Below are 18,048 nucleotides of genomic sequence, written 5' to 3' on the forward strand. Positions count from 1 at the left end.
ATTTATGCACATATATTTGATTGCTTTGTGCAAAGTAAACGGCGGCTGCTTTAGAAAATTTTGAAGTGAAAATTGATGTTATTTTTGCTAAAAATTTGCAAATTTTGATAATTTCCCTAAATCCTTAAAAAATGGTTCACATTTGTAATATTCTGTGCAAACAGTCAGTTTTTTACGTTTGTGATCATTTTTAGGCAACTTGTGATAAAAAAAACCGCCCAAAAGTGAATAGTAAAACAACCATTTCAACATTCTACGTTTTCTTTGCCTTGCTAAGAAAATATTTATTATCATTATTATTTTTTTTTTTGATATGGTATATGGCAGACTTCAGTTTAATGTTTACATTTTAAAAGTGAGCGAAGCACTGCTATTTATTTTTATACATTTGTATATGTAGTAGATATTAGATACGTGGTAATCCATTTTTGCACAAATTACGCGAATTATGTATAAATAAGCAACAAATGAAGAGCGTAACAATTAGTAAATAAATCTTTGCAGTTGCACTGAGTTTATACTCCTTATTAAATAATTAAAAATAAGTACATTGTATGGTCATGGTATTATGAAGGTTAACATATTTATAAGGTAAGATTGTGGTTTCCTGGTTTCCAGCATAAAATAAAATGCAGCTCATGTAAATCCCCCATGGGTACACATAATCAAAATTAGTTTTTACACAACGATTATTGTTTAGATTTCCTAACCCTCCTTATTAATTGTATCTACCGACGAATGCACGAAATAGTTGCGAACTCCACGAACTCCTCATCGCACCCAAATTCTAATGGTGCGGCTTCAAATGTTCCACATAGTTCTCCGGAATGAGTCCTGTTTTCCCATTTAGTGTGCCCTGCAGCCAGCCGGGTTCGTGGGAGTAACGAACTGTAAGCGGTGAAATCATAGTCAATAAGGAATCTTGCACTATCTGCTCTACAAACTCACCATTGGTTATTATTTGGTTGGGCTCGAAAGAAAGCTCGCCCTCGCTTTCTCCCATGCAAGCATAGAGTGTGCGCACACGACTGTAGGAAGAAAGCAACAGGTTTCAGGGGATTAACTTGCAATTAGAACCCATATTAAATTGTATACTCACGCCGTGCCCGTTGACAAATCACGTTTTATTTGGTTAATGTCACGATTACGATGCATTTTACTAGGCGGATATTCGGTGCTTTCGCTGGCGGTGCCACCAACACCACCACCACAGCTTAAACTAACCGAGGGCAATGTTGTGGCCGTGACGACCTCGTCGCAGGTGGGTCCAAGATGCGGCGACAGCGATGAATTCTGTGACGTTATCAGCGCATAGTCATTGGTGTTCCGTGTGCTCAAGTGCTGGGCGACATTCCCACTGTTGCCACTATTGGCCACAATGGTGATGCCCAGGCCGTTGTTGGAAGATAGTGAATCACATACGCTGTCGTTGGAGCTGGATGTTGACGTTGGCATTAGGGGTGAATAGTGTTTTGTCTGGCCATACGAGTGCAGACCCCGTTGAACGGGCGGATGCTGCTGCGGGCCACTGGCGCTGCCCAGGAATCGCTCCTTGCGCATCGCAGTATTTGGCGGGGATACATTGCTTAGACTAATCCGATTGCTTGCGTTGGCACCAGCACTAGACGTGTTCGTATATATGTGGCTACTGGAGCCCGACTGAGTAACTGGATTGGCCGTGGTCATCAGGTACTCGGGATGTCGAAAGTTACTTGTGCTACTAACCGGCACGGCGTGATGCGATTGCAGCGTCACACCGCCGTTGTTGGCACCTATAATACCATAATCGGGCGCGATCTCAGTGTCGGTGCACGAACTGGGCACGTAGCGTCGTGTGCTGGCCTCATTTTTCGATATTGTGTGCAGATTATTGATGCTGCCAATGGTCGGCGATAGTATGCCGTTCAGCATGTGCATCGGCGGCGACAGGGATATGCATTGAGCACCGCCCGAGCTATTCATGGCGTTCGAGGAGCCAAGGGCATAGTTGTCGCCATTCGGAATATTCTGCAGGCTGGATGACAATGTGGGCTCGGTGCAATTGGTTTTGCTCACATAGATCGGCTCACGGTAGATTTTCTGCTGATTCAAGAACATCGGATTGCCGGCTGTATTACCGCTGCTACCCATGGCACCCGTAGAAGCGGCCTTGCCGATTTGAGAGGCTCGTGGCATTCTGGTCGGTGGACTGCTGCGACTGGGGTACATGATGCTGGGCGCCTTCGTCGCGTCCGGCAACTTGATGTCGGCGCTGGGCTTGTTCTTGAATATCCTCTCGTAGTTATCAATTAGAATGTTTATGACGATATTATTAAACTTAATATCCAATATGGCGGCAACTGATTCCTCTCGAGGACGCAACAAAGTTGGCCCGAACACCACACCCAGATTAAATACGGACATTTTGTTCTTCTCGTACTTGCGCGAAACGCTGCGAATATAAACATATAGTATATATATAGTACTGCATAAGCTATCACCATTCATTTTCTGCAGCGTTACTCACTCAGTCAGATGACAAATAACCATGTCGAGCATCTGGAAATTGGGCTGTGGCAACTTGTAGACCAGCTTGTGCACCTCATTCACGCGCTGATTGAGGGTTTCTTGCTCTGAAAATACGCAACACTCATTTAGACTATGTGCATCAAGGACGCTGCTAGTTGAAATGCTTACTTGCTGCCTCAATGAAATCACTATGGTATTGATACGTCATCAATGGCTCATTCAGATTTCGAAGATACATTTTCAGGGCGCTAGCTATGGTGTTGCTTTCCATCAGATCGCGGTACTTGTCGTCGACGAAGACATCGTCGCTCTCCTTCTGATTGAGGCCCAGTGCCAGCAGCTTGCTGATTTTGGTTCCAACGCCGCTCTTTCTGTATATGCCTTCATCCTCCAGGCCTCGAATCTCTAATACTTGAATGCATCTGCGGATGAACATGAATCCGGCTTCATCCAGATGGTACGCCTCGCTGACTTTGATTTTGCCGGGTGCCAGATATGTCTGTGTTGGCACGAAAAGGATTATTAATTAAACGAGTGATTCAGTTAAGTAGTAGTAGTGACTACTTACCGGCTCCGTGCCATCCATGGCGCTAATCCAATAGCGATGATCCTTTTCGCTCAATGCCTGAAATGTGTAGACGACGCCCGGCTTCTCCTTGAAGGTCAAATCGAAGCAGAACCTCTTCTCGAACTCAGATGCCCGTCGCTGGCAGGAGAACAGCGTCAGTTTCTCGTCGTCACGCGCCTCCGGTCTCGTGAAGTTGTGATTCATCTGGTTGAACTGGAGCATGGTGAACTCGCGCTTTTGCTTCTTGAATGTACAATAGTATTTTGTCCAGGTGGCTTTGAATGGCTCTAAAAGGGAGATTTTCAGAATGGAACCTATGATTCGTTCGCAATAAATAAATTAGTTGTATGCAGCGAATTTCGTTATTATTACATTGTTTGTTTGTTTGTTTGGCAGATAGGCACAAAAAGACTACTACAAGAGTTATAAAGATATTATATTCTTTACATATTATTATCAATGGGCTATCAGTTATTATCGGTTCAACAAGACCGCATAATCAAAATGATAATTGTAATAATAAATAAACAATCTCTGCAAACAAGGCAGTTCTTGATCAGAAAAGAAATAAAGCTTTTATGTGTGATTGAAACCATCGTTGAAAACACGTACTTTTCTCCATTAGAAATAGGTAGCCACGTTTTGTAAAAATTTCCTCGGGCTTCTGTTAACACAAAGTATTAGAATCTTTTCAAGCGTATGAAATATGCTGTATCAACTTACTGTGCGCTTTTCCATATACTTTGTTTTCAATTCAGTCACTTTTTCGCGTGCCTCCTCAAAATTTTCCCGAGTCTAAAAGTAATGGGGAGCGTTATTTCGATATATCACAATGGAAAACGAATGTTCGCCTACTTTTTGCACTTTGTGCCTCAAATCCTGCAGATAATCGCGATGATCCTCCGCCTGTTCGTGCGCCGTGTGGTAGAAAACCAGCCAGCCAGAGATAAATGCGAGCAATATTTCGACAAATTCGAATTTGATGCGTTCCTGCACTTCCTGGATGCGCAGCACATAGCTCAGCGACTCCTGGATATACTCGCGTTCATGCATCCCCAAACTGGCGTCAGCCTGCAAAGAATGAAATTATATTAATATCAATACTATAGCACTAAATTACAAGTAGTACAACTATTTATTTATAGAACTATGACATTTTTAAGTGAAGTGTTTCAAAAAACCTTTCTATATCCATTATTTGTACGTTGCACAACAAGTTCTGCGTGTAAACTATAGCTATTCGATGGCAATTGCATTGAATTGAAATAACTTACCTCCTGTATTGTGTTTTCGGGCTTTTTGGTTGACATATTGAGGAAACGCTCCTGCGATTGACAAAATTTCTCCGTCTTTTTATCAAATTTCTTTTTGTTTTCTTTGACGCCACCGATTTGCTTTTTTCGAAAATCCTCCAGTGACTCAATAATATGTTTATCGGCGAGCGTTAGCTAGTTGGTAATTGTTAATAGATTGTTCAGACTCTAACGAATTTGGAAAGCAAACCAGCCAGCCAGCCCAACTTACCATTTTTTCGCGCTCATCTTCAATATTGCCAATTATAGCACCAAATCGCTTCAGGCTTTCACAAATGACATTCTCATCGTCGGTCTGAGCAGTGCCAATGCACTCAAAGTTAAAATCGTTAAGTAAAATGGCCAATTGTTTCATTCGAGTGGACAGCACTGAAAGAGTATTTAAATGCAATTTGATAAGCCATTGAAATAAATATGAAAGCAAAAGGAAAACATCAATTTACGTCAATGAACAAAACAAACTAGGCAGCCTTGCCTCACTTCGCACCTCATAAATACAGCACAGATCTACAAAAACGAAAGAAACATGTATAATACGAAGGCCTTTTTGGAAAAGAATAAGAGGTCTGCTCCTAAACGAAAGTAAGCTAATGAATTCCCACTGTCCATATGCTCATTTCAATAATGTTACGAAACGCCAAAGGCTTTCTCACTTGGAACAGTCATTTGTGAATTTTGCAAAAAGTATACCAAAACGGAAGAAAGATCCGGAACAGTCCAAGATTATCAAATTAGACCGCGATGAGCCGGCAGTTGACTACCTGATACCGTTCATCCAGGGATACGAGGCTGCGGATGTACTAGTCACTGTTCACGAACGCGTCTTCGTGTGCCACACTATCATACTTTGTATTTACTCAAGACGAATGCTGAAAATATTGCAGGAGGACATTGAAAATGTTGTCTTCAATTCGAATGATTTGACCCCGAAGGGATTCAGCGAGGCTTATCTATGGATGATATCCACAGATGCCGAGGTGAATCCGTGCGATATGGACGACATTTTGAAGGCCGCTTACTTCCTGGACATACCCGAGCTGCTCGAGGCCTGTTGGGCGATCCTGGATAGGTGTGCATCTTCTGAGATCGCTGCGTTTTGCCAATTGTTTAATTTACGGGCAGCCACCAATTTGTCGGATGTATTCGATAAGCTTGTGGGACGCATCTCCACTTCAATTTTGCCAGTCGCATCGACTCGGGAATTCCTGTTCCTCAACGAAATGCAAATTTGCAGCATACTCAAGTCCAACTTTCTGGCAGTCAATTCGGAAATAGAGGCAAGTCCTATATCTATATCTATATCTATATATCTGTTTAACTACCTAGAAGTATAACCGTGATATATGTATCCACAGCTTTTATATTCCGCCCTAATGTGGCTAGCGCATCTTTGGCCGGAACGACGTTCGAGCACCTATCCGGTTTTGAATCAAATTCGCTACTGCTTCATGCCGCCAATCATGCTTAAGAAGATCAGAGGAGAGGAACTCCAGGAGATGCCCCATTTTATTGACATTCTAAAGGAGTTTAGCAAGTCGCCCGGCGTCGTCCAACATTTGCGGGACGCAGTGTTCGAAAGCAGTTTGCTCATAAGCGTGCGCAACGATCCGAGTGTACTCAAGACGCAAGTGGAGTTCAAGGAGGTGAAGATAAAGGAGTCACGCCATTGGATACAGGATCATACCTGTGCCTACCATCGGCAGGTGACCCCGCTGTGTCCAAATATGCATTTCATAACGCTAAAGGAATATCAAGATTACCTAAAGCGCCTGACGCTTGGACCCGAATTCAACGCGTGTTTGGAGTATACCGAGGATGGGAAATCAGAAGAACCACAAGATTCGTAATAATATGAAGGGGATCGAACGTATGAAGTTGGATTAATGTTAAATTCGCAAGTTCAAATTAGTTATAAATCATTTTTGTTTACTTTAATACACATTTTACGTACACCGGCAAAATGGATTGCACTTACTCTTCGCCGCACTCATAAGATCTTTGACCTCTTTGATAATTCGTTTGATTTGATGACTAGTGTGGTCCAGTTCCTTTTCATGTCGATTCAAATTTTCGCGAAAGTCCGGACTGTCGACGATGCATTCTTCGAACTCCAGAGGCTCCAAGCCGCGGCGTACATTTTTGCCGCCGCCCATGATGTTTGCGTTTGCTTTTAATAATATTGAATTTGAATATTTGCTGTGATTTTCAGTTTCGGTTGTATTTAGGCTTTTGCTTCGATGCCAATTTCCAATGTCCACAGGGTTAAGCGCATTCGCAGAGACTGATATATTGTGATATTGTGTAGATTTGCCGGGCGACTGCGAGAAAACTGCGGTGCTTGCAACATTTACAGCTGGAATCGCGCTCCTTTTATATATATTTACTATTCAAGCCAAATACTGTTTTATCAGTTGGTGGATGATGCATATTGGTAATTCTTCCTGCAAAGACAACAGATATAAGATATGTTTTTGAACAACAGGTGGCGTTAATTGCGCACAACTTGCATTGCGGCTGAGTGGCCAAAGAATACGCCAAGTTACTGGGAAATGTTTTTTTAACTGTTAGTAGTTAACTGTTAGTAGTTAATTGATCTTAAAGCGTGATTCACTCGATTCCCTTTCTTTTTTTTGTCTTATCAACCTTGTATTAAAGAACTTGCATTCTCTCTTTTAGAGAACCCATTGCTTTGTGTGGCTTTAAAACGATATATTGAGTATATAGCAATCACTGGAATAATTAATAGCCTAAATTAACCAATAATTAGCAAGTGATGTCCATTATGTATTATGTGTATTCTGGCAATTGTGATTTTGATTTAAGGGCGGTTCCCCATTCGATAAACTCGTAAACTGTGAAATTTCGAAAATAATATCAGATCCGCAATGTAAACCTATGAGATTATATAAAAAGATAATTTGAAACGATGTGCGACGATAATAAGTGGGCAGTCAACGACTAACTTTCATCAAGAACGGACTATTGTTTATTTCTTATCGTCTGTGTACCGAGCAAGACCCACACTCTAGTAAATTTCTTATCTTTCGCAAACATATACAAGCGTTTACCAAAAACAAGTTTAAATACACTTGCGAACACTTTCCTATCACAGTGAAACCAGCCACAGGCTGATAAGTCGTCGCCATTACATAAATGCAAAACCGACTTGGCAATTGAAAATCATGTTCAATAAAAATTGCGAAAGCGATTTATTGGCTAATATTTAAATCATAAAGTTGCTTACAGACGCCTCTGTACTACATTGTCAGATTTCTTTCTTATCAGATCTTAAGATAGATAGGCGCAGGCATAGAGAATTCTCAGAAATAATCGCTTTATCAATAAATATTTTAAATAAATTTTAGTGGCTTCCAGGCCCAAGTAATGACGCAGATATATGTTATATACACCCCAACTAATACGATTCCCAAAACATATACCCTTTACGCAATAATAGAGTAGTTTCCATTAAAATTCGCAAAGTACTTTTATCCGGCTCGTAGGACCATTGATTACTGATAACCAGTTAATCACCTGTTTTCACTTTCTTTGACTACAACAACTTTAAAAATCCTTGATAACTAAGCAATAGATAATATATTCAACGGCTATATGAAAATGTTAGGCATTGAAATAATGCAATATATATGTATGTATGTACTTATTTAAAGCCGAGCTCAGAAAGTGCAATTCAAGATCATGGGAAATTTTGCTGGCGAGTTTCCACTGATGGAATGCGCAACGAGTAAAAACACAGCTGTTGCTATGTATTTTCGCTAGATATACCTTAATACCTGTTGAATACGAACTTATGCTGGATTTTTGGGGGCTTAAAAAACAGTTAAACATTCCGCGTTTTAAATTATCTTATCGGTTTTTTTTTACAGTTAAGCCCGCTTAAAGTTGTTGCATGCAGCTATGTATGTACAGGCATACTTGCATACATACAGATGTGCACCGCCTGTATTTGCATGTTGTGTACATTTGTTATTTAAAAATAACTTTAGTTTATGTTCGCTTACTGATAAATAACTCATATGCGCACTTTACAACACTATGTGCATAAGAATGCTATGAAGGGAGGGGTGGGCGAGAGTTTATATCGTTTCTTCTTTTTTTTTGCATAAACTTGTTAAATTTCGATGTACATATGTAAACATTCGATCTTAAAACAGGTTGCGAGGCCACTAACACCATAATTTCGATATCGGACATACCCCTGGGATGAAAATCAACTGCAGCACCAAATCCTTTGTTTATTTCGCATGCATGTAGTTGTTTAAAAAACTAAATAATATATATATATCAGCATACATATACGTAGATACACACCAGCACACATACATACGCAATGCAATGGAATCACAAATAAATAAATAAATCAAATCCTTATAAACGAATCGTCGAGGGGCTCGTGTTTAGACACTTTTCATGACTTTAGCCCATTGGAATTCACTTGTACAAAAATAAATGCTCTTAGTTACGAAAGGCAACCGTCGGTAGTTTTTCGCGTACCGCAACCGCACACACATTTGTGCCCGTGTTAAAATTACTCACAGAGTAAACATTAGTGTATGAGTAATTTCCCAATATCTAATGTCGCTCTGATCGAAGCACGCAAATTGGCCGTGCCGTGTCGCGCGTTTCGCATCAATTACGCGATATTATTCAGCATCAATTGCATATTTCGTTTCATTGTATTCTAAATGCACCACAATATATATATATTACTTTGACTGTTAAATCTCCGATTAGAAAAAAAAAATTAATGTAGGTCTGATAAAAATACACAAGTTATCTGAACGTGCTGTTAGGTATATTAACTGTGCTGTTAAGCGCACCAAATACTCTGTCTCCACCGCGCCACTAACATTTGCTGGAGTGTCCATAAGCTTTTGCCGTGCCATTTATTTCTCATGCGTTCCAACAACCACCTGTTACTTACTTGTTCGCATTTCAACGCATTACTCCCTCTCTTTCACAAACTTTCAGTGACAGAAAACAAAATGGAAGCGCTAAAACTTCTTTCATAGATATTAAATGTTTATTAAGCGTTTATAGCATGCAGAATGCAAAGCTTAGCACGAACTGTTAATTATCTATTCTGTCAATGAACAACAATGAACAGTAGAGAGCGGCGAAATCATTACCAAACTTTATTACAAATGTTAAAAATTTATTAAAAACTACAATTTCTGATTTACATAGTTGCGATAATGAAAGTCTCACATCATGTTTCCACTACTCCGATGGGAAACGGTATAAAAGCATGTGCAGTCGAACCAGAAATAATCGATGGTCAAGCACCCGTGCCCCAAATATCGCTGATATCGATACTGTAGCCGATGTTTTGACAGCTCTTTTGGTTATTCCGCACCGGCTCGTTTTTATGCATTGTTAAAATATATTATATAAGTATGATGCGGAGCTTTATTAATCAATTTCTGGGTCTCCGGTGGGTACACTTATCGTTGCTATAGTGGCCATTTACCAAATTCTGGTTTCTTCATTCAGGCTCAGTGGCAATTGCAGTGTTTTGGTTACGCAGGTGCGCGATAAGGGCCATTTGAGCAGACCTCGACTGCGGAATCCCCAATGGTTTCTGCGCAAGGAAATCACAGTATGTGGCATATATCATTTTATCTATAAACAAATCACTAATTTGCGTTACATTTCAACAGAAATACAACGACTTGATGACGGCGGAGAACAAGCAGTTCGTCAACGAAGTGGGCACCAATAACTTTGGCGTTCCGGCAGTTATCAAGGATAGTTTGGTCAGGACCGAAGCCCCAACCGCCAATGAGGCTGTGTGGACTCCGAATTTGCGAAGATGCGGCGTTATAGCGCGCAAAATTGGCCAGTACCCGCTGTGGCTAAAGAATGGCGAGAGGATTCGCACCACGCTGCTGCAAATCGCCGACAACCATGTCATTAAATACATTCCTCCGGAAGAGTATTTACCTGCCCAAGTTCCCAAGGTAGCCAATCTGCACAAGCGCGGCTGCATTCTCGTTGGCTCAGAGACCACGAACCCAGCTCTGTTGACCAAAGAGTACGCGGGCATCTTCCGAAACTCGGGTGTGCTCCCCAAGAAGAATCTGGCCCGCTTCATCGTCTCTCCAGAGGCCCAACTGGCGCCAGGCACTCCACTAAATGTCAACCACTTTCGCATTGGTGACTTCGTCGATGTTCGCGGAAAAACGTAAGTACATACGTCTAAGAATTGAAGAGGATTATTGGAAACCCTGGTTGTACGTACTCTACCTATCTTTTGCAGAGTTGACCATGGCTTCCAGGGTGTTGTCAAGCGACACGGATTCAAGGGCATGCCAGCATCGCACGGTGTGACAAAAACACATCGACGTGCCGGCAACATTGGGGGTGGTGGCGAGAAGGGTCGCGTCTGGCCAGGCACAAAGATGCCGGGACATATGGGAAACCGGTGGCGCATCATCAAGGGCCTGCGCGTGTGGCGCATTAACACCAAGTACAATGTTATGTGGGTGCAAGGCAGCTCAGTGGCCGGCCCCACCGGCGGTCTGGTCTACATATACGATACCATCTTGCCATTCCGAAAGAATAAGGAAGCTCCGCCGTTCCCAACGTTTTACGGCGAGCCGCAGCAAGATGTGGATGATTTGTGGTACGAACAGTTGCACAACTTCAAAAGCGAGTCGATAACGTATGAAAACGAATAACTTTAGTGCTTAAGGTATTATAGAAACCTAATTGTTTGTTTTGAAATAAAAAAAAATAACTAATTTTATACCTGCAGAGTGTTAAAGTTGGTTGCAACTTGTTTAAAAGGTTTTATTCAAAACTAAATCGAATAAGACCTCAGATGGTCAAGTTTCTTACTCGTCCTATTTATATTTTTTTAGGAATTTTAATGAAATTCTTGTTAAATGGAATCTCATTTGAACTAAAGCTTATTGAATTTTTGAACGACCCCTCTCCACAGTTATTATTCTTATTGGCGTAAATCGCAGCTCCAATCCGTTGTTCCGCCACGCACGTGGGTCACACTGCCATCGTATATCGATATATCCGCGATATGGAAATCGAGTGTGGAGCCGCGAAGCGGTCACACTAAATCAAACTTCTTAAGCATCGTGTCGGTTATTTATTTATTTATATTATAATTGTATTAATTATTTAGGCGAGCACAATTGTCCAATTGGAAACATGCCAAAGGAGCAGTTTCGCGCATCTGCGCTGAACAAAAAGATGTGAGTTGCGCCCCCAAGCAAAGTGAATAACAGAAATTAACCGATACACCTTCAGTTCACATGTGCAGTTCGGAATCAGCGGCGCCGATGAAATCCAACAGGAGGCTCTGGTGCGGATTATCTCGAAGAATCTGTACCAGGCCCAGCGGCAGCCGGTGCCCTACGGCGTCCTGGATCGCCGGATGGGCATCAGCACCAAGGATGCCATGTGCGACACCTGCGGACAGGGCTTGAACGAGTGCATCGGCCACTTTGGCTACTTGGATCTGGCGCTGCCGGTCTTTCACATCGGCCACTTTCGTTCCACCATCAACATACTGCAGATGATTTGCAAGGTCTGTGCCCATGTGATGCTCAAGCCCGAGGACCGGCAGTTGTACGAGAAGAAGCTGCACAACCCGAACTTCTCGTATTTGGGCAAGAAGGCGCTGCATGTGCAGATGTTGGCCAAGGCCAAGAAGGTAACCAAATGCCCGCATTGTGGCTCGCCAAATGGTGGCGTTAAGAAGGGGCCGGGTCTCCTGAAAATCCTCCATGATCCGTACAAGGGACGCAAAATGGACTTGCTCTTCACCAGCAACATGAACGAGATGCTGCACTCCACGCAGGCGAATCGTGACCTCAACTCAACGCTGGGCAATTACAGCACAGCCGAGGAGCTGACCCCACTCATGGTGCTCGACCTCTTCGAACAGATACCCCAGCGAGACGTGGCCCTGCTGGGTATGTGCTCGCACGATGCTCATCCAAAGCACTTGATTGTCACCCGCGTATTTGTGCCGCCCGCATGCATCCGTCCGTCGGTTTTGTCCGAAGTAAAGGCCGGCACCACGGAGGACGATCTGACCATGAAACAGAGTGAAATTCTGCTCATCAATGATGTAATTCAGCGTCACATGGCCACCGGGGGAAAGATCGAGCTGATACACGAGGATTGGGACTTTCTGCAACTTCATGTCGCCCTGTATTTCCACAGTGAGATCAGCGGAATCCCCATTAATATGGCTCCAAAGAAGACGACGCGCGGAATCGTACAGCGTTTGAAGGGAAAGCAGGGACGCTTTCGTTGTAATCTATCGGGAAAGAGAGTGGATTTCAGCGGACGCACTGTCATTTCACCAGATCCCAACTTGATGATCAACCAGGTTGGAGTACCAGTGCGCGTGGCCAAGATTCTCACATACCCCGAGCGCGTGAATCCAGCCAATATAAGGCACATGCGGGAACTGGTGCGCAACGGGCCAAGCATGCACCCGGGCGCCAACTATGTGCAGCAGCGAGGATCGAGCTTTAAGAAGTACCTTGCCTACGGCAATCGTGAGAAGGTGGCGCAGGAGCTGAAGTGCGGCGATGTCGTGGAACGACATCTGCGCGACGGAGATATCGTGCTGTTTAACCGCCAGCCGTCGCTGCACAAGATGTCCATTATGTGCCATCGGGCCAAAGTGCAGCCGCAGAGGACATTCCGCTTCAATGAGTGTGCCTGTACACCATACAACGCCGATTTCGACGGCGATGAAATGAATCTACACTTGCCACAAACGGAGGAGGCCAGAGCCGAAGCACTCATTCTGATGGGCAACCAGTCGAACCTGGTGACGCCAAAGAACGGTGAGATTCTGATTGCCGCCACACAGGACTTCATTACCGGCGGCTATTTGCTCACGCAAAAGGAGGTCTTTCTCACCAAAGAGGAGGCCATGCAGTTGGCCGCCTGCTTTCTGGCCAACGAAGACTCGACGATGCATATAAAGCTGCCACCACCCGCACTTCTCAAGCCGCGTCGTCTGTGGACGGGCAAGCAAATGTTCAGCCTGCTAATGCGTCCTAATGACGACTCCCAAGTGCGTCTCAATATGGTCAACAAGGGTCGCAACTACACGGGCAACAAGGATCTCTGCAGCAATGATTCCTGTGAGTAGTTGATTATTAAATTTCAAATTACAAGTTCCATGCTAAATTGTATTTGCTCTATGCCCAGGGATTCATATACGTAACTCGGAGCTGATGTGCGGCGTCATGGATAAGGCCACCATGGGTTCGGGCACCAAACAGTGCATCTTTTACTTGCTGCTAAGAGACTTTGGCGAATTGCATGCCACCAAGGCCATGTGGCGACTGGCGAGGGTTCGTATGACATGTTTCTTTTGTGTGCTTACCTAGTTTCTACTTATTTGGTGTCCTTTCATGGATTTATGGGGCCACAGCTAATTGTTTTAATAATTTCCTGAATTCCCAAACATGGAAAAAAATTTCCAAACCTCTTGCTTAAACAGTTTTCTAAATATCTCAGATCAAAAATGTTTGCTCAAGGGGCGCTATCCTGGTGACGCGCAGTGTAAATGCTTTTATTGAAGTCAGTGCCTATTTCATACAACAATGCCCGTTTTGTCTGCAATGAAGCCGAGGAAGGACGAGACCCGTGCGTATCCAGATGGTAGCCGGGCGGTGCATTGATCCTCAGCGACGAATGAGTTGATGCCAATTTGTATCCATTGTTGGTTGGTTTTGTTGTACGTAATGAGAGGACCGCCAGAGTCGCCGCTGCAAGTGGACATGTCGCTACCATTGAATCCTTTGGCACACATGGTCGAGTCCACTACGACATATTCACCAAAGACGGGCACACAGTTCGCATTGTCAATGATCTCGACTTGGGCATACAACAGGGTTTCCGAGCTGTCCAGGTACTCATCTTCCGTATAACCGAATCCAGCGATGGTCGCCAGGCTGCCCACAAAATCGATCGAATCCGCCGACTGGCCCACCAGTTGTATGGGCCGAATGGTGTCCGAGAATGTCAGTGGTTCTGGCAGTTGGATCAGCGAGACATCGTTATTCAATTTGTCATTGTAGTCCGGATGGATTATGATATTGCTGGACGTCATGTTCAGGGCATTCGGGTTGAACAGCTGCACAGTGCCGAACATCAGGAAGATGGAGTTTCGGTTTATTGTGCAATGGGCCGCCGTGAGCACCCAGGTGTCCGATATGATTGATCCTCCGCAAAGTAAATCATCCCAGGCATCTTTCTTCAGTATGACCTGCCAGGGAAACTGGCCCAATTTCGCATCGCTTCCCGACACTATGCGATTATCCTGTTGAAACGCAACTATTGAAGCTTACACACTCAAATGCTGGGCATTGGCCAGCGATGCGGCGCACCACTCACTATTTTCATCGGGGAATTGTCGGCGGGATCGAATGGTTGGCCAACAACGGAGATGGCAGCCAGTAGAACCAGCACCAAGGATCGCTCGCTATTCAGCGCCATGTCTTGTGCTCTGTCGGAAGTTGACTTCAATTTCACGCTTCTCAATTAAATGAGTCAAGGGACTCGATCGAGTTATCTTTTATCTCTTTATTTTGCGCGAATTTTTCTTTAACATTGTGACTTTCTGATAAGATTAAGAGCTAACTTAGTAATTTCCACGTAGGTTGCGCTAGGGAATGGTATCTCGCTAATTCCATTGTTATTAATACCGATTTTTAATTACTTCTACGAAGATGGGCATTTGGAAAAGTAATTTGTGACTATTGTTTCTGGGAACATTTGCTACTTTCCACTTTTTTCTTTTTGTAAGTATTTGGCACTTTGCATGGCCAAGCTATCGACCATTAAGGAGTACTCTTTCCAAGGGTATTATAATATCTGGCTACTCAATAACGTATTCAACGCTGATTTCTATGGACAGTTTTCTTATCTGAAGGGAAAACACTAATTAACTTTTGCTGTTGCCTCAAGGGTCTATCAAAAAGTATTTCGTTCGCCTGCGACAGATATTGATTGCCCAAAGATTAAAGATTATATGCACGCGTATTATTTGGAAAGCTATATTATATATACTTGACTTGCATTGGGCATTGGATGAGCGTACTGATAGCAACCTCCTTTCCAGATCGCATCCTACTTTCTGCAGAATCGCGGCTTCTCATTTGGCATCAGCGACGTAACGCCGAGCAAGAAACTGCTGCAGCACAAGGAATTGCTCCTGAACAATGGTTACGCCAAGTGTAATGAGTATATTGACTTGCTCAAGGCTGGAACCCTGCAGTGCCAGCCTGGTTGCACGCCCGAGGAGACCCTGGAGTCCGTCATGCTGCGGGAATTGTCGGCCATCCGAGAACAGGCTGCCAAGACATGCTTCGCCGAGCTCCATCCCACGAACAGCGCACTGATAATGGCGCTCAGCGGCTCGAAGGGTTCGAACATCAACATATCCCAGATGATTGCGTGCGTGGGACAGCAAGCCATTAGTGGCAAACGAGTGCCCAATGGGTTCGAGAATCGTGCATTGCCCCACTTCGAAAGGCACTGTAAGTCTGGCCGAAAGCAGCATATATATCCGATTTAAAGCAACTAATCTCTTCTTGCAGCTGCGATCCCCGCGGCCAGGGGTTTCGTACAGAATAGTTTCTACTCCGGCTTGACGCCAACGGAGTTCTTCTTCCACACAATGGCTGGTCGTGAGGGTTTGGTGGACACAGCTGTGAAGACCGCCGAGACTGGTTATCTGCAGCGACGTTTGGTCAAGTGCCTCGAGGACCTGGTGGTCCACTACGACGGCACAGTGCGCAATGCTGTCAACGAGATGGTGGATACCATCTACGGTGGCGATGGCCTGGATCCCGTGTCCATGGAGACGCGCAACAAACCAGTTGATCTAGTCCATCAGTATGACAATCTGCGTGCGCAGCATCCGCAGGGCAAGGATCGTCCACTTAACGCCGAGGAAATGTCTGAGGCTTTGGAAACGCTTTTGAAAACACCTGAGTTTGCCGAAGCCCGCGACGATTTCAAATTGGATGTGCGGTGAGTTAACTAACCCAACAACGTATTTACTAAAATTGATGCTCTATACCATGCTCTTCGCATTGCAGGAACCACATCAACACAGTGTCCAAGCGCATTGGGCAATTGCAGAAACGCTACGAGAAGTGTATCAACCTGTGCCACCAGATTGAGTGCCTCACCACCGAGCAGCTGCTGCAGTTTGTGCGCCGGATAAATGATCGATACAACCGAGCTGTTACCGAGCCTGGCACAGCAGTGGGCGCCATTGCTGCGCAGAGTATTGGCGAGCCGGGCACCCAGATGACGCTCAAGACGTTCCATTTCGCTGGTGTCGCATCGATGAACATCACCCAGGGTGTACCACGTATTGTGGAGATTATCAATGCGACGAAAACCATATCGACGCCAATCATAACTGCCGAGCTGGAGAATTGCCATAGCATGGAGTTTGCGCGGCAAGTCAAGGCGCGCATTGAGAAAACCACTTTGGCGGAGCTGTCCTCGTACGTTGAAGTCGTATGCGGACCATACAGCTGCTACCTGGCGATCGGTGTCGATATGGCCAGAATTAAGCTACTCGGCCTACACATTGATCTGGACACAATTGTATTCAGCATTCTGAAGTCGCGTATGCGCGTCAAGCCGACGCAGGTGGAGGTTGTTGCCAGCCAATCGCGCATTGTGGTTCGTGTGGAAGCCACGCGAACGTCGACCATAAATGCAGAGTTGGCGCGCCTAGCGCTCTGTCTGCAAAACGTCGTGGTGGCGGGACTGCCAAACATCAATCGTGCCGTCATTGCTGTCGATGATGCACGGCAGCCGCCCACGTATAAGCTGTGCATTGAGGGCTATGGACTTCGCGATGTCATCGCCACGTACGGTGTGGTGGGCAAACGCACCAGGAGTAACAACATTTGCGAAATCTATCAGACGCTGGGCATCGAAGCTGCCCGAACCATCATTATGAGCGAGATCACCGAGGTGATGGAGGGCCACGGTATGAGCGTCGATTGGCGCCACATCATGCTCCTGGCCAGCCAAATGACGGCGCGTGGCGAGGTGTTGGGTATCACGCGACACGGCTTGGCCAAAATGCGTGAGAGTGTCTTCAATTTGGCATCGGTAAGGATAGATAGAGTGAACTCTGCTAAGCCATACGTATGTATATTAATGTACTTCTTTTTTGAAACGTCAGTTTGAGAAGACGGCGGACCACTTGTTCGATGCGGCATACTACGGCCAGACGGATGCCATCAATGGGGTTTCGGAGCGCATTATCCTGGGAATGCCAGCGTGCATTGGCACTGGCATCTTCAAGTTGCTACAACTCCACGAGGACAAACAGGTGCCACCCATTGAGCCCACCATCTGCAGTTCCCTGAATCTGGTGCCAAGCAAAACCACATAAGAAGCGGGCCTTCTTGACGTTATACTGGTGTGGGCCTCCCAAACCAGGAGTAACAAAATTTGCGAAATCTATCAGACGCTGGGCATCGAAGCTGCCCGATCCATCATTCTGATAAATGTAAATAAATAAATAGTACATATTTTTATTCTGTCGAGCTATGTTAAACAAATTTACCTAGATTGTACTTAGCTGCGGAAATTAAATTCGAATTGAAATTGCTTATG

The 18,048-nt window shown here is 44.5% G+C and overlaps 5 protein-coding genes across 8 annotated transcripts; 3 read left to right on the plus strand and 2 right to left on the minus strand.

The window, feature by feature from the left end:
• Positions 1-243: 243 nt before the first annotated feature.
• LOC6619971 (rho GTPase-activating protein 26) lies at positions 244-9,100 on the minus strand. Of its 4 annotated transcripts, none has more exons than XM_032724340.1 (14): positions 8,734-9,100; positions 8,607-8,676; positions 6,365-6,830; positions 4,601-4,758; positions 4,351-4,524; positions 3,932-4,147; positions 3,800-3,871; positions 3,689-3,740; positions 3,077-3,363; positions 2,677-3,007; positions 2,507-2,612; positions 1,100-2,431; positions 949-1,028; positions 244-888 (listed from the first exon to the last, which is right to left on the minus strand). In XM_032724340.1, the coding sequence occupies exons 3-14, from the start codon at positions 6,540-6,542 to the stop codon at positions 788-790; spliced, it is 3,087 nt and encodes a 1,028-aa protein (XP_032580231.1). In that variant the 5' UTR covers positions 6,543-6,830; positions 8,607-8,676; positions 8,734-9,100; the 3' UTR covers positions 244-787. The 4 variants fall into 4 exon arrangements, with proteins under 4 accessions (XP_032580231.1, XP_032580228.1, XP_032580230.1 ...); XM_032724337.1 differs by having other exon boundaries at positions 3,077-3,390; XM_032724339.1 differs by lacking the exon at positions 8,607-8,676 and having other exon boundaries at positions 3,077-3,390; positions 8,947-9,100.
• On the plus strand, positions 4,804-6,358 carry LOC6619972. Its single transcript, XM_032726646.1, has 3 exons — positions 4,804-4,832; positions 4,946-5,683; positions 5,789-6,358. Exons 1-3 carry the CDS (start codon positions 4,804-4,806, stop codon positions 6,234-6,236), a joined length of 1,215 nt encoding a protein of 404 aa, XP_032582537.1. The 3' UTR covers positions 6,237-6,358.
• A 633-nt stretch (positions 9,101-9,733) lies between the features above and the next one.
• Positions 9,734-11,158, plus strand: LOC6619973 (39S ribosomal protein L3, mitochondrial). The gene is made up of 4 exons (XM_002044149.2): positions 9,734-9,844; positions 9,904-10,009; positions 10,071-10,594; positions 10,670-11,158. The coding sequence occupies exons 1-4, from the start codon at positions 9,807-9,809 to the stop codon at positions 11,088-11,090; spliced, it is 1,089 nt and encodes a 362-aa protein (XP_002044185.2). The 5' UTR covers positions 9,734-9,806; the 3' UTR covers positions 11,091-11,158.
• A 328-nt stretch (positions 11,159-11,486) lies between these two features.
• Positions 11,487-17,993, plus strand: LOC6619974 (DNA-directed RNA polymerase III subunit RPC1). Its single transcript, XM_032724818.1, has 7 exons — positions 11,487-11,621; positions 11,677-13,535; positions 13,603-13,748; positions 15,521-15,938; positions 15,999-16,434; positions 16,503-17,538; positions 17,612-17,993. Exons 1-7 carry the CDS (start codon positions 11,578-11,580, stop codon positions 17,822-17,824), a joined length of 4,152 nt encoding a protein of 1,383 aa, XP_032580709.1. The 5' UTR covers positions 11,487-11,577; the 3' UTR covers positions 17,825-17,993.
• On the minus strand, positions 13,925-14,951 carry LOC6619975 (brachyurin). The gene is made up of 2 exons (XM_002044151.2): positions 14,794-14,951; positions 13,925-14,719 (listed from the first exon to the last, which is right to left on the minus strand). Exons 1-2 carry the CDS (start codon positions 14,893-14,895, stop codon positions 13,991-13,993), a joined length of 831 nt encoding a protein of 276 aa, XP_002044187.2. The 5' UTR covers positions 14,896-14,951; the 3' UTR covers positions 13,925-13,990.
• Positions 17,994-18,048: the final 55 nt, after the last annotated feature.

This window comes from Drosophila sechellia, chromosome X (genome assembly GCF_004382195.2).
Source record: "Drosophila sechellia strain sech25 chromosome X, ASM438219v1, whole genome shotgun sequence".
Taxonomy (NCBI): Eukaryota; Metazoa; Arthropoda; class Insecta; order Diptera; family Drosophilidae; genus Drosophila; species Drosophila sechellia.

Excerpts from the sequence above, each read along its gene's own strand:
- LOC6619973 (XM_002044149.2), top strand. The coding sequence starts at position 9,807 with ATGATGCGGAGCTTTATTAATCAATTTCTGGGTCTCCG. Across the intron at positions 10,010-10,070 it reads TTCTGCGCAAGGAAATCACA|AAATACAACGACTTGATGAC; the intron begins GTATGTGGCATA and ends ACATTTCAACAG. Across the intron at positions 10,595-10,669 it reads GTCGATGTTCGCGGAAAAAC|AGTTGACCATGGCTTCCAGG; the intron begins GTAAGTACATAC and ends TATCTTTTGCAG.
- LOC6619972 (XM_032726646.1), top strand. The coding sequence starts at position 4,804 with ATGAAAGCAAAAGGAAAACATCAATTTAC. Across the intron at positions 4,833-4,945 it reads AAAGGAAAACATCAATTTAC|AATAAGAGGTCTGCTCCTAA; the intron begins GTCAATGAACAA and ends TTTTTGGAAAAG. Across the intron at positions 5,684-5,788 it reads GAGGCAAGTCCTATATCTAT|ACGACGTTCGAGCACCTATC; the intron begins ATCTATATCTAT and ends TCTTTGGCCGGA.
- LOC6619974 (XM_032724818.1), top strand. The coding sequence starts at position 11,578 with ATGCCAAAGGAGCAGTTTCGCGCATCTGCGCTGAACAAAAAGAT. Across the intron at positions 16,435-16,502 it reads GATTTCAAATTGGATGTGCG|GAACCACATCAACACAGTGT; the intron begins GTGAGTTAACTA and ends TTCGCATTGCAG. Across the intron at positions 17,539-17,611 it reads GTGTCTTCAATTTGGCATCG|TTTGAGAAGACGGCGGACCA; the intron begins GTAAGGATAGAT and ends TTGAAACGTCAG.
- LOC6619975 (XM_002044151.2), bottom strand. The coding sequence starts at position 14,895 with ATGGCGCTGAATAGCGAGCGATCCTTGGTGCTGGTTCTACTGGCTGCC. Across the intron at positions 14,720-14,793 it reads ACAATTCCCCGATGAAAATA|GATAATCGCATAGTGTCGGG; the intron begins GTGAGTGGTGCG and ends GCGTTTCAACAG.
- LOC6619971 (XM_032724339.1), bottom strand. The coding sequence starts at position 6,542 with ATGGGCGGCGGCAAAAATGTACGCCGCGGCTTGGAGCCTCTGGAGTTC. Across the intron at positions 4,759-6,364 it reads TCTTATGAGTGCGGCGAAGA|TGCTGTCCACTCGAATGAAA; the intron begins GTAAGTGCAATC and ends ATACTCTTTCAG. Across the intron at positions 2,432-2,506 it reads GTTATTTGTCATCTGACTGA|CGTTTCGCGCAAGTACGAGA; the intron begins GTGAGTAACGCT and ends TTATATTCGCAG.